This window comes from Lontra canadensis, unplaced genomic scaffold (assembly GCF_010015895.1).
Source record: "Lontra canadensis isolate GAN:19392208 unplaced genomic scaffold, GSC_riverotter_1.0 scaffold174, whole genome shotgun sequence".
NCBI classification, from domain to species: domain Eukaryota; kingdom Metazoa; phylum Chordata; class Mammalia; order Carnivora; family Mustelidae; genus Lontra; species Lontra canadensis.
In genome coordinates this window covers 759214-773202 of record NW_022631168.1, presented here as the reverse complement: position 1 = coordinate 773202, position 13989 = coordinate 759214, and the positions used below count along the sequence as shown (strand labels likewise).

Sequence of the window (13989 nt, the reverse complement as noted above, 5' to 3'; positions counted from 1 at the left end):
ATAGCCACTTCTCAGTTCCCCCTTTCTGATTCCATCACCACCAGCCCGCCTTGCCCTTCTCTTCCTCATGACCCTTCGATACCATCTGCAGACACAAGTCTTGGAAAATATTAAAGTGTCTGAGGCTGATCTGGGAACTGTGGATCTGCAGTTCTGTCCCCCTCATGCCCTCTTGTGACCCAGTGACCAGACCCTCAGAGGCTCGGGTGTCCCCAGGCTGCAGTGGTGGCCTCTACGACTTTGTTGCTTTTGGCAAAGAGAAACTACGTTCCTTTCACAGGGATAGAGAAGAAGGGGTGGGGGAGGGGGTGGCAGCGAAAGTGCTGGTGTGGGGGCAGGGGTTATGTTTCCTGGTGGGAGCAGACCTTGTTGTTGTCATGGCTGGGAGACACTCATGCAGGTGACACTGAAGACACAGACGAGGCCTCTGTCTTGGAGGCGCTGGAGAGTTCAGAGCTATCGTCCACCTTCTTCCCAAAAAGCTGCAAGATGCAGTTTCGAAACTGGCAGGACAAAAAGTGTTACTCAACAGAGTAGAAAGGGCCATGTACTCTGCTAAAAGTCATTCTTGGGGAATTCTGAGGAAGGTATTCAATAAACGTCGCCTGGATGACTGAACACCCTCTCTTCCACTATTCAGAACCCTGTATGGAGAGTAGAGGAGCCCGAGGCTGTCACTTACACGTGGCGATGGTCTACTCCTGCCTGTTCGTTCATCTGAGTCGTTTAATTTAGAGTATGATGGTGACTGTCGTGGGTCAGATTGTGACTCTGCTCCCCATGTCCCAGAGCTATGTTCGAGTCCTAACCAGAGCCTGTGAACATGACCTTATTTGGAAATAGAATCCTTGTAGATGTGATTAAGATGTACACTACCATGAGGTCATGCTAGAGTAGAGTGGGCCCTAATCCAATGACTAGCGTCATTAGAAGAAGTGAATTTAGACACGGACTCGGAGAGAAGGTCACGTGGAGGTGAAGGCAGAGATCGGGGTGGCTTGTCTATGGCCAAGGAGCACCAAGTGTTACTGGCCACCGCCAGAAGCCAGGGTCACCCTCAGAGCCCTCAAAAGGAACCAACCTTGCCCACAGCTTGACCTCAGACTTCCGGCCTTCAGAACTGGGTGAGAAAAGAGTTCTGCTGGTTTAAGCCCCCCAGTCTGTGGCACTCAGGAAGCTGGTACAGAAACCAAAGATGATGCCAGCTCAGGGGCCCGTGCATAGAATGGCCTGTCTCCAGAATGTTTGGGAAGAGACTCGGAGGCATTTCAGTGAAAAGGCATGCGATTGTCATCTCATTTCCATTCCATCAGCTTTGAGGACACACAGAACTGGGCTGATAACAGTCTAGCTGCTATCTCATGTCTTTAACCAGGAGAATCTTCCAGCATCAGGAGGGCCGCCATCTTTGCTGCTTGGCCCTAAAGAGATCTGGAATGTATTCATTTCTCAGATTAAGTCTCATGTCATCACTGAGCTAACCACAGTGCCTTGAGAATGCAGATCAGAGGCATCTCCTGTACATTCCAGGCTTATTCTTGACTACCTCCAGCTCCCTCCAACATCAAAACTCTCACAAAGAAAACACACAGTTACTGAAATCAATAACACAAGAAATGGGCCAAATAGCGGAAGTCATTTAGCTGAGGAATTCATTCGACATCCACCTCCTGAGTACCCACTCTGTGCCAGACTGTGTTCCAGGGGGGATCAGCAGTGGAGAAAAAGAGTAACGTTCTCCGTCCTCATGGAGCACCATTACAGAAACCTCTCTCTGAATGCAGCAGGAAGAGATGACAATGTGGAAAGGGTGAAAGCAAAGTTTGAAAGCCTGGTGGGGTCCAGAAGTGCAGAAATCTTGCCTAGGAGAGGGAGTTCTGGAAGCGGAGGATGGAAAGACTCAAGTAAACATAGTACAAGTCAAGATGGCCTAGGCTTTCATAAACAAAAGCCAGACTTAACAAGAGACCCTCAGGAAAGCCAGGAAACAGCAGTCAGGGCTACAGCTACACTCGAGGTATTGAGGGGCCAGCAATGGAGTCCTGGGGAATCAACTCCAGCACTGGTCCTACTTAATACTTGAACATGACCCAAAGAGTGTGTGCTCAATGAACTCTACAGGAAGTCAGGGCCGGGCCAGAGGGCATGGAGCCATGGACCAACCATGAAATGGAGGAACAGAGAAGAGCTGGTTGGGAGGAACGGGAGTTGGGTCTGGTGTAATGCAAGGCCCCCTCGAGGGTGGTATTTCTGGCCCATGGACCTTTCTGGTCACCATCAAGTCACACGCCCACAGCTGTGCCTTAATGAAGTAGATCTGATGGATTTGAGGAAGAATGGGGCAAATCATACTCAGAAGGTGTGGAGCCTCAGTGGTCCCCTGTAACCTGCTGTGAGGTCTAGGGGTCCTGGGCGGTTCACAGCTGAGGCTCCACGTGCCAGCCCCTGATGGCCACCGTGTGCCGAGGCCTTGGGCAGGCACAGCATGTTCCCCTGAACTAACCCATAAAGTCACCGAAGCCACATGTCAGTGCAGCCAAGCAGGGCCTCTTGAAGGGTTTAAAGATGGACAGATAGATGACAATTAAGGGGAGAGTTGTGCTTATAAAGGCAAAACGGGCACAGGCAGGGTAAACGGAGACGTGTTCAGGCATTCCCTGGGTGTTCGAGCTCCGGGATGGCCCTGAGGCCAACGGAAGGGAAGGGTAGCAGCATACCGGATGCCCTGTGGTGCCCACCCTTGGGTTGAGACCCTGGAAGAATCCAGAGCGGGGTCTTAGCTGAGCTTTCCCTGGTTGTTGTCCTAGAGGTAATTAACAGGGTCCCCCAGACATGATTCCAGGTGGGGGCCCTCCCTGGGCTCTTCTGCAGTCAATTTCTAGCTTGTCCTGCCAACGATGTGACTTACCTGCCGGTTCATAAAGACATAGATTATGGGGTTGTAGATAGTGGCACTTTTGGCGAAGTAGGCTGGCAGGGCAGCCACCAGGGGGTGGAAGGCGTAGCCAGGATGGGCAGCGGCGAAGCATGCAAAGAATGTGTAGGGCCCCCAGCAGACACAGTACGCAAAGATCATGACCACCACCATGCGCGTCACCTCCTTCTCCGCCTTCTGGGTGGACTCAGATTCTTTTTGTTGCTTTGCCACCTGGGGGAGACAGAGATTCATGCCTGGAGCCGGGGAGTGGAAGAGTCCCTCTGGGCTCCTACCCCAGGGGACTCTATGGCTATTGTTGGGCAGTAAGTCAAGAAGTCAGCACCCGGATGGAGAGTGATGGAGAGAGGGCGATGGGCCCACCTGTGCCTGTCAGCGGCCAGCTCTCACCCGAGGGAGGCTGCAGCCTGGCTTAGGCCGGACAGGGCCGGCCTTGAGGGAGGCTTGGAGGTGGCACACAGCTGGCCCTGGAGAAGAGGGCTTCAAGCCAGGGCCTTCCAGGCTCTTGGCTTAGCTGGGCTAAGCCACACAAAAGGAGTTCGGGAAGGAGCCAAGGAAGCCATTCTTAGTCTCACGCGGTCCCTTACCAGTGTGTCCCCTCCAGCGCTCAGGTCTGACGGGCTGAGCGCGAGGAGACCCAGAGGCTGGACACTGCCTGCGGTGGGCAAGGACACAGCCCAGAGCTAACGTGGCTCAAGCCATGATTGGATTCCTGCAGGAGGCAGCTAGGTTGCCTCTGATCCCCAACTGCCAGTGGGGCTGAAGGGTGGGCAAGCGGGGCAGGGGCACATCACAGGCTGAAGGCAGGGAGCTTGTGGCCTTCACTCTAGAAAGACCTTATGGATACACGTTTTGCTTGTGGATACAGCTGGCTGCACGGGACTCCCTGGGAAAGGCCGGCTTCCCCCCCAGAGGGGAACCAGCCTGGGTCAGGTAGGAAATGCAGCTCTGCTTCCTTATCGGGCCCCACATGAAGGGGGGCTGTCCCCTCCCATCTCGCAGGGGCAAGGATAAGGGAGCCCGGGCTGCAGGGGCTGCTCCCACGGAACTGCAGGGTTCCTGTGTGGTTTGGGGGCAGGAGAGAGGACTGGGTGATCCTCTGTGCCAGCCCTAAGCTTTCTGGCCCTCAGGATCCTGCCAGGCCAGGGGGGTGGGTGCGGGGAAGCCTGGAGGGTTTGGGGGCTTACTGCGCGGATGGCCAGCCACACTTGGAGGTAGCAGAGTATGATGATACTGAGCGGGATGATACAGCACGTGATCATCAGGACGATCATGTAGGACTGCACCCCTGGGTACGAGCTGCCACTGAACACGTCTGGGCCACACGACGTCTTCAGGCCATGGGGCCAGTACCTGCAGAGAAGGGCTGGCAGCCTGTCCTGACGCAGGCAGGGTGGCCTGGGAACCCCTCAGGCCAGGCGCAACACCGACCTGGGTGGCAAGACGGCTGGGTTTTGTTTTTTTTTGAGCTCCATCCATTTATTTTAGAGAAAGGGGAGGGGCAGAGGGAGAGGGAGACGGAATCCTTAAAGCAGCTCCCTGCTCATAGCAGGGCGAACACGGGGTTCCATCCCGGGAGCCTGAGACCACGACCTGAGCCAAAACCAAGAGTCGGCTGCTCAACGGACTGAGCCAGGCAGGAGCCCCTGGATTGTATGGTTTCGAAAATTATGGTGAAATTTACATGACATAAATTAACCATTTTTGAAACGAGCAGTTCAGTGGTGTTCGGTTGTGCAATCACCACCTCTATCTAGTTCTCCAGCACCTTCATCACCCCCAAAGGAAACCGGTGGGTAGGATTTTGATAAACATTTGTCCAGTTCTAGGTCTCATAGCCCCTTCTTTTTTTTTTTACGATTTTATTTACTTATTTGACAGACAGAGATCACAAGTAGGCAGAGAAGCAGGCAGAGAGAGAGGGGGAAGAAGGCTCCCTGCTGAGCAGAGAACCCAACGTGGGGCTCGATCCCAGGACCCTGGGATCATGACCCGAGCTGAAGGCAGAGGATTTAACCCACTGAGTCACCCAGGCGTCCCTACCCCTTCTTTTTTTTTTTTTTTTTTATTGTGGTAAAGTACTCATAACATCTGAGTCCCCAAAGAAGCGGCCTGGCCAAGACACAAATGACCTACAGGCCCAGCTATACAGACAACCCAAGCAAGCCTCTGAAAGGGAGGCCCCTCGGAATGTTTGAGAAAGAGGCCTGGGGCAGAGTGGTTTAAGGGGCCCTGCTTTCACTTACAGCTCCTCCCAGGGCTCGAACTCATTGCCTTTCTCTGTGTGCTCCCACAAGCGTTTCTCGCTTGGGGGAAACAGACCTTTCCAGAGCCTCTGAGACCACAGGCAGACAGATTTATACATTTGTAGACACTGCACCCTCAGAGGGGTCCCAGGGAGAGCTGGGTCCATCCTCACTTTACTCATGGGGTCACAGAGGCCCAGAAACAGGAAGCAATTTGCCCCAAGGTCCCAGAGGGAAGCAGGAGTCTGCCCCTCCCCCACCGTCCTTCACCCTGTGCCCTGAACGAGCTGCCTTCCCAGCGAGCTCACCTGCTCCAGCCAAAGATGGGTGGGGCTGTCCACACAGCAGACCAGATCCAGGAAAAGGCAATGCCTGCAATGGCTAGTTTGGCATCAAACCTCACGTTGCCAAAGGGCTTGCAGACCACCATCCACCTCTCCCAGGAAATGATGGCCAGGGACCAGAGACCCGTGATCCCTGCAGTGGACAGAAGGCAGATGAGGGCTTTGAGCCTCCAAAGTCCCTCCTTCCATCCAGACCAGCCGACACCTACCTACAACACTGAATTCTCCCCAAAAGTGTATTCGGGTCCAGGGGGCAGTGGGTGTCTTGCTCAATTCCTCTGACACCCCCTTTCCCCATTCTTTCCTCTCAGACCAGTGCCACCCCGCTTCCTAGCTCTCTTCCCGTTGGCCACCAGCCCTTCTTCGGACGCCGATGCCCCTCCCGATGGCCACACACACACCCACGTGACTGCACTGAGGTGCTATGGTCCCAGCTGAGGGCAAGGAAACAGGACATGTCCAGCGACCTATGCCCCTTCTGCCACTCTGCACGTTTGCTTAGGCTCCCAGATCTCCCACCACTGCCCACCACCTGGCAGGTGGAGATGGTGTCTTCCTGTCCTGCTTTTACGCTGGAGGTCTGTGGGCAGCATTCAGGGCTCCATGAACTGGGGCAGGAAAAAAGACAGCGTTGTTCGCGGTAACCTCTAGTGGACACTGGGCATTTCCTTCCGTTATTAGCACAGCGGCATCAGCAATGCCTGGGACTTGGTCACTTTCCAGAGGCGGCAGACATTTCCCAATATCACTACATTCCTTTGCACTTGGCAGTTTCAGGGGCTGTCCGGCCAGATCCAGTTATCTGGTACTTTAATAAAGAGCGGTATCATTCATACTTCTAAATAATACGTTTGCTAATAATTTTAATGAAGGACTATGTCACTAATCAATATTTAATACTTTGATTATTATATTTCAGTATCACTGGATTCCTTTGTAATCTTATGCATCTTGTCTTGCACGTTGGTAAACATTCTCCCAAGGAGGGGTCCCCAGGCTCCTTGGCACCTCTGTGACTCGAAAACAGACCTCAGTCAGAGACAGAAGTGAGTGGGGACTCCTGACAGAACCAGAGACTGATCCAAGTGGAGATAAAGGTGCACTGAGCACTTGGAACTGGGGATGGATTTTTTCTGCTTCACCTTCCCTGGGCAGCCCCGTCTGTAGCTTTGGGAGAGTGCTGGGCCGTCATCCGTAATGAGAGGCAGTTAGATATGGGGGGGACAGCGTGTGCCCCTGCACAGTGAGCTTCACCTCGCCCCCAAGTCCTGCCCCCATTTTACAGATGGGACAATGGAGGTGCGGTGTGGTAACCTAATCCAGTGGCATTCACTACGTGAAGAATTCGAATCTGGGGCCAGGGACCCCCCTCCTTCCCCAGGCCCTTGCCGTCCTTGTGTCTTTGTTTTCTCTTCTAATCTCCACCTCCTCAGAATGCGAACTGGAGATCAGTTTACGTAGCAATTAGGCAAACCTAAGGTGGATGTGGGAACCAAGGACCCAGGAATGATGACCAGATGGTTCTGGGAAGCTTCTCAGAAGAGCTGGTGTGACAGCAAGGGGCCTGGAGACACAGGCTGCGCCATGTGCCAAGCCCCGTGGCCCTTAGGCTCTCTGTTTTCTTGGATGAGCACCGAGCTGCAACCCTCAGGCCTCTGTTCTTTCATGGGGGCCTGGCCCAAGAGCTCCCGGAGGGGATCTCAGCCTCAGCGGGCCTGCCTGTCCTCCTGTTCCTTGTAGGCCCCAGAGAAAGAAACCTGGCCTTATGGCAGCCCCTCCCACCTGGAACCCCACGTGTGCAGGTCCAGCTCCCGCTCTAGCCTCCGCACCCCTCCTTCTGTCAAGTGCCGGCGGCCCCCGGCTCTCCTTCCTCGACTGTCTCGTCCCAGCTCCCTGCTTGTCTGTCTGACTTAAGATTCAGGTCCTCCATTGTCTCCTCCAGCTCCTCTGAGAGAACTGATGGTGCCATGTGGTCACATCTGGGATAGGGACCCCTCTTGCCAGGACTTGGAACGACCTCAGGGCGGGGTCCCTATACTCTTGCGCCCAGCACGTGGCCTCTTCTTTGCGGATGTCGACCCGGACAGATCCAAGGCCCACAGAGGTGTTAGTGATGGGGGTGGGGAAGGGGATCTGGGATCTAGTTTCAATATTCCAAGAGCTCGAATGGGACGTGCTTCCTTCCCTGGAGAAAGCTGGCACAGATGAGCTAAAGGGCACATGTCCCTGACCTGAGCACAAGTTCTGTTTGCCGTGACCAGAGCCCTTCCCTCCCACATGATTCTGGGATTGTCTGGTGCTGTAGCTGTCTCCTCCCATGCCAGCTGCACAAACAGGCCCATCTCAGGGTAGGCACTCGGGATGCCTGCTTGCTGGATGGCAACCGCCCCACCCCATAATGATTCCAGCTTTGTTCGCCCTGCAGGTCCGTCTCCCTTCAAATATGTACCCTGGGCACACCTCGGGGATTGCTGCATGAGTGTGTCCTTTACACATGGTGGGCTGCGTCTGCCCTGAGCCTGGCTTACCACACAAGGAGACAGTGTAGCCCTCCAGGACACACAGAGGGTGGCCCAGCACGAAGTAGCCATAGACCTGGTTCACGACACTGATGGTGCTGGCAATGATGGTCTCTGCTAGGTCAGCGACTGCCAAGTTCACCAGGATCCAGTTCAGGGGGTGACGCAACTTCTTGAACCTCATGGTGGCTGCCAGCACAAGCCCGTTCGTGAAAACAGATGCAAAGACCACGAAGATCATCCAGGTGCTGGTGAGGTGGTACACCCACCTGGGAGCGATGTGATAATTGGGGCCTTCGAAGGGGCCTGCAAGGCAGGAAGCGAAGAGTGGGGACAGGAGCTGGGGACCGGCATTACCAGCTGCACAACTATGCCCTCCCCGGCCCTCCCTGCCTCGGCAGAGCGACGCTTGTCCTCCGGAAGCTGAGAGGCAGCTTGGCCCCTTGGGACCACCGTCTCCGAGCTCCTCTGTGACCTTCTAGCCGGTATCGGAGCTACCCACGCGTGCGTCCCGTTGTCCATCTCACACGCAGGTCCAGCACACAATCGGTGTTCGGAGAATGAATGAATGAGTTATGAGTCGGATTGTATCCCCCCCAAAAAGACATGTCGGAGTCCTGACCGCCAGCACGTGCGAGTGTAACCTTATCTGGACACAGGGTCTACCCAGAGGCGATCGAGTTATATGAGGTCGTTAGGGTGGGGCCCTGAGCCAACAGGACCGGGTCCCTCTAAAAGGGGGTCATTTGGATGCAGAGATGGGCACGCGGGGGAAGGCCACGTGAGGAGGGGGACAGAGCTCGACGTGAGGCTTCCCCAAGCCCAGGAATGCCACCAATGGCCAGTGACCACCAGAAACTAGAGGAGAGGCCCGGAGCCGACGGTCCCTCAGAGCCGCCAGGAGGAGCCACGCTTGCCCACACCTGGATCTTGGACTTCCGGCCCCCTGGTCTGTGAGGGAAGGGATTTTGCTCGTTTGAGCCACTCGGTGTGGGGGGCTTGGTCATGGCGGCCCTAGGAAATGCACACCGATGGAAAAGGAGGGCTAACGCCCCTTTACTACAACACAGTAGTTCTGCACCTCTCTGTTTCGGAAGGACCTTTTTCACCACCATCATTTTTGGCAGAATAGGGGAACGGGTTATAAGCCAGTGCCCACCACCATCCAACAAGGCTGTGCAGCGCCTGGGAAAGCATCCACGGGGAGTCCCAGGTTTACAAGGACGCCTCCGTGGTGTGTTTCAAAAGCCCAACTCAAACCAGTTTTAGCACCGTGTATTGTGTAAGACTGTTGAATCCCAGACCTGCACCCCTGAAACAAGCAATCCATTATATGTTAGTTAAAAAAAAAAAGTAAGGCTTTCTTGGGACCCCTGGCTACGAGCAATGGGGTAGATCTCGCTCCCCGCGCCAGCACAAGTGGACCCCACGACAACCACGGCTCCCTGGGACCAGACCCCTGAGTACCGAAGGCCTGCGTGGTACCAGTCTCTGTGCAGAAGGAAGCAGAGGGAAACAATGGGGTTGCTGATAGACTGGGGAACGGAGAACATCCCCCCCAAATTGCCAACAGACTGTCCCCGGAAACTACAGCGGGTCAGTTTGAGAACAGCAGCTGGAACTGAGAGGTGTTTGGAACACTCTGGCTTGGGGATAATTTCAAAATGAGGCCGCCAGAGCATCCTTCCCAGACAGCCCATGGAGTCCAAATTGGGCAGGGCAGGGACAAGAGGGGACAAGGCAGTGTGCAGTGGGGGAGGGGAGAGGAGGGCTCTGAAGGTGGGAAGTCACAGAGGAGGGTCATCTACAGGACGAATTTCGTACAGAAATGGGTATCACAGTGAACTCACAGGAGAACAGGTTCTAAATATTTTTTTTTTTTAAGATTTTATTTGTCAGAGAGAGAGGGAGAGCGAGCGAGCACAGGCAGACAGAATGGCAGGCAGAGGCAGAGGGAGAAGCAGGCTCCCTGCCGAGCAAGGAGCCCGATGCGGGACTCGATCCCAGGACGCCGGGATCATGACCTGAGCCGAAGGCAGCTGCTCAACCAACTGAGCCACCCAGGCGTCCCAGGAGAACAGGTTCTAAAGAAAATTCTGCGGGGAGGGAATTAGGTGTGAGGGCAGACAAGGAAGCAAGATTTCCTTGAATAGACCTTGTTCTCTAGATTTCAATGTGGAATCTTGTAAGTATTTTATTACATAATTTAAAAACAACATTAAATTTTAAGGTGCCCGGGTGGCTCAGTGGATTAAAGCCTCTGCCTTCGGCTCAGATCATGATCCCAGGGTCCTGGGATCGAGACCCGCATCGGGTTCTCTGCTCAGCAGGGAGCCTGCTTCCCCCTCTCTCTCTGCCTGCCTCTCTGCCTACTTGTGATCTCTCTGTGTGTGTGTGTCAAATAAATAAATAAAATCCTTAAAAAATAAAAATAAAAACAACGTTTAATTTAAAAAAAGTAATCCCAGAAAATCCACAATAAAACAAACGAAACTAAATGCATATCCACTCAGAGGCATAATCACATAGGAAGGGATTATTCTAAAGGACTTGAACTGGAACTGGAACATTAGATTATTCTAAAGGACTTGGAAAGACACTAGATAAAAAGACCTGTCCAACAGCTAAGTTTTGGGTAATCACATTGTTGATGGTAGTGTTGGTGTCCTTATTCTGAAACCGTTGTGAGTGTCTTTGAGATCAAGCAAATGAGTAATTAAATGATATTCTAATTCTCCCAGGCAAAGCCCTTGAGAATAGGATTCCTAGTGGGAGGAAAGGAGACACAGAGGTTTCTCCGCTGGGAAACCAAGTCATCACTTTGGAATCGGAGCAATAAAAAGAAAGAAGGGGCATTTCTCTCGACATTCCTATACACACTGTGCCCCTGGGGAGCCCAAGAGTCGATGAGGGCATTCTTCCCTCTGTCAAAGTACTCTAGCTATGGATGCACGTGGGGTAAAGGAACCAGAATGAGAGCAGCTGCCAACACCCCAGGAAAAGGGACGCCATCCTAATGGAGAGCTGTTGCCAAAACACCCAGCGGATCCAACTGGCCTCCAAGCAGATCTTCTGAGCAACTACTAGTTTGCACAAACGTAATGACAAACGAGGTGGGGGGAAGCCACCCGTGGGAAACCGCCGGCGAAGTCTGAAGTGGACGAGCCCAGGGACGAGCGACCCCTTTCCTTCAACAAATCAGTTACAAGGAGGTAGAGGGGGAGCCTCGAAATTCAAAGAGGATGAGAAGAGAGCAGTCAATCTGAGCGTGGCTCAAGCAGAGGGAGAACAAAATGTGTGACTTTTCTTTCAATACCGACTAGGAGATTGGATGATACCAAGGCAACGTTACCTTCTGGGTGTGACAATGGCGCTGCGGTTACGTTTCTAAAGAGTCCTTTTCCCTGAAGATTTGCAGAGGAAAGGGTGTGATATCTCAGACCTGCTTCCGGAAATCGGGGTGAGGGGCGTTACACACTGGCCTCCGCTTCAGTCTGTACTTGAGTTTGGGGATTGGACAAAACGGAACCTCAGGCCTCAGTGAAGCCCTAGGGTCCTCCGGGGAGAGCACTGTTGCATCTCCACCGAGGACATGACGGGATGTGGACAATCGGGTCAGTGCAAACTTCGGGGGTCTCAGTTAGTTCGGCCCAGGAACCCTGGCTGTCAAGGAGCTGGTGTGGCTTCTGGACACCATGGCATGTGAGACATTCCCGAAGGAACAGATGGTCTTTGGTTTGGAGGAGCGACTGGGGAAGTGGGGCCAGGGGCTAGGGGTCACCGGTGTCCTCAGCTCTTTCCAGGGCTTGCATGCAGAGCTTTTGGACTGGCCCACTCCCAGGGCATAACTCACGCCGCCCCTGCAGAGGAAGAGCCGCCCTGGGAGCCACGCGAGCCTCGTCCCCAAGAAGGTGCAGCCAAAGGCTGCGGGCGCTGGGAGCACGGTTGGAGAAGATGACTACCGCTGTCCCTTCCAACCCTAAGCTTGGAGAAGTCACTCACCCTCCTCTGGGTCAGCTGCCCAGCCTCCCACTCCCACTGTTTGCCTCCTTTTGGCTTCAGGAGATGCAAAAATGAGGCAGACCGGGCTTCTTCCCCAGGAAGCTCAGGGCAGTGCATCCAGATAGATGCACCAGAACTGAATGTAATGACCGCTCGTTAGCAGCTTGGGACCGCAACGAAATAGGTAGTGATGTGAGAACCCCTGGGACAGGGATTCTCAAAACGTCTGGGAAGTCTGTGTGGTTTGAAAATGCCAGTTCCATATTGTGGTGTCCTTTTATAATCAGAATGCCCCCCCATTTCACGTCATCATAAAGATTAAGCGAGAAGACCATCTCAGCTGAGGACGATGCGCAGAAGAGAAGTCTCGCAACGGGGCTGGGTGGCCAGCGGCCCCCTGTGTGGCCACTAAGGCCCAGTGTCCCTGGAAGGCTGCTCCAGCCAGTGTGACCCAGCCTTCACAGCACCTGCTCGCTCACCTCTGGTGGCATTGCTGTTGGTGTAGGTGAAGATGCTCGCCTGGGTGCTGTCCTCGTAGCTGGGCTGCGGGTGTCCACCTGCAAGCCTTTGGGGGCCCCACCGCTGGGTCATGGCTCCAGAAAGCCCTGTCCTCAGTGCCTGCCAGCCCTGGCGCTGCCTGGGGGTCATGGCGCTTTATACCGGCCCGTGGGATCAGCCCAGGCTTCCTCACCTTAAAAGCTCCCAAACCCTTCCCCACCTGATCTCTTAATTGGGCCTGGGACTTAGACCTCCTCCTCCCCCACCCCTTGCCTCCTGGCTCCTAAGATGAGCCTGCAAGGGCAGCTCAGAAGGATTTTCTGGGAACCCAACTTGGAGCCCCCAGCTTGCGCAGGTGGCTTGGGAGCTGCCATGGGCCCTCACCCGTGTTCACACTCCCTTTCCTCCCCACCGTCTGGCACTCGCTCTTAGGTCAGCTGGACTCAAGCTTCAAGACCTCCGGATTGTGGCGTGGGGTAGTGAAGCAGCCCAGAGCCTAGACCTGCCTTCCCTGCCTGGTTTGCCACAGAGCCCTGGGAGGTGCAGTGCTGAGGCCTGGAAGGGGGGCCCCCTGAGGGTCACGCCATCTCGCGGACTCAATTGGATGCAAGCTGTGCTAGCGGGGGTCCTCCCCGAGGAAGGGGGACTGGCATGAGGTGGGGAGAGGCTGCACTGCGCATCTTGCTTTCCACTGCCTGCTCCCCCTTGCTCCCCACGCTCCCCATGAGCTACGTCAGCAGAGGGCTCGTGGGGTGGCATGGGGCTCATGGGGGAGCCCTCCCAGCAGCCTTTCCAGAGCCCCCGAAGGTGCCCACATGCATTCACATTCCACCTGCTCAAGTCTCTGTCCCCTGAGTTCATAACCTTTCCTTGGACCACTTCCGACCACACCTCCTTCAAAGCAAACCTGTCAACAGAGTGTTCCGACGGGCCGCCTCCGGGGTCCTCTTCGCCCACTGTAGTCTGGCTGCAGGCCTTGGGCCTGGCCACGCTCCAGTGACATGCTGATTGCCCATGTCTGCAGCCCTTGTCCCCGTCTACAGGGGAGCACATCTTCTCTCATGGGTCCTGCCGGCTCCTCTCTACACAGTCCTGAAATTCAGCTGCCTCCATCACCTCTTTTGGGTTGGCCTGAAACTCAGGAAAGCCAAGACCTGGGCACATGACATCACCTCCACACTCTCAGTGCCATGACTCAGCAGCACCCCAGGCTACGGCTCCTGGTGACATGGCCGCTGCTGCAGGTGGTGGAGGGAAAGCCTTGGCTGCCTGCCTGGGGGCTGGAGCTCCGTGGGGCCCCAGGGTGGCCACCCAGAGTGAGAATGGCTCCTAGCATGGGTCAGCGTCTGCCGCATGCCTGGGGCCAGGCTAGGAACTCCGTGTGGCATCGAAGGAAGGAGTCCTGACCACAGTCTTGCCAGGCCCCACTGGCAGCCTGGAAAGCT

At 54.9% G+C, this 13989-nt stretch overlaps 1 protein-coding gene across 1 annotated transcript; it reads right to left on the bottom strand.

Annotated features, from left to right (window-relative positions):
- Nucleotides 1–92: 92 nt before the first annotated feature.
- On the bottom strand, nucleotides 93–12637 carry LOC116860307 (long-wave-sensitive opsin 1). Its single transcript, XM_032846314.1, has 6 exons — nucleotides 12526–12637; nucleotides 8054–8350; nucleotides 5490–5658; nucleotides 4123–4288; nucleotides 2909–3148; nucleotides 93–503 (listed from the first exon to the last, which is right to left on the bottom strand). Exons 1-6 carry the CDS (start codon nucleotides 12635–12637, stop codon nucleotides 393–395), a joined length of 1095 nt encoding a protein of 364 aa, XP_032702205.1. The 3' UTR covers nucleotides 93–392.
- Nucleotides 12638–13989: the final 1352 nt, after the last annotated feature.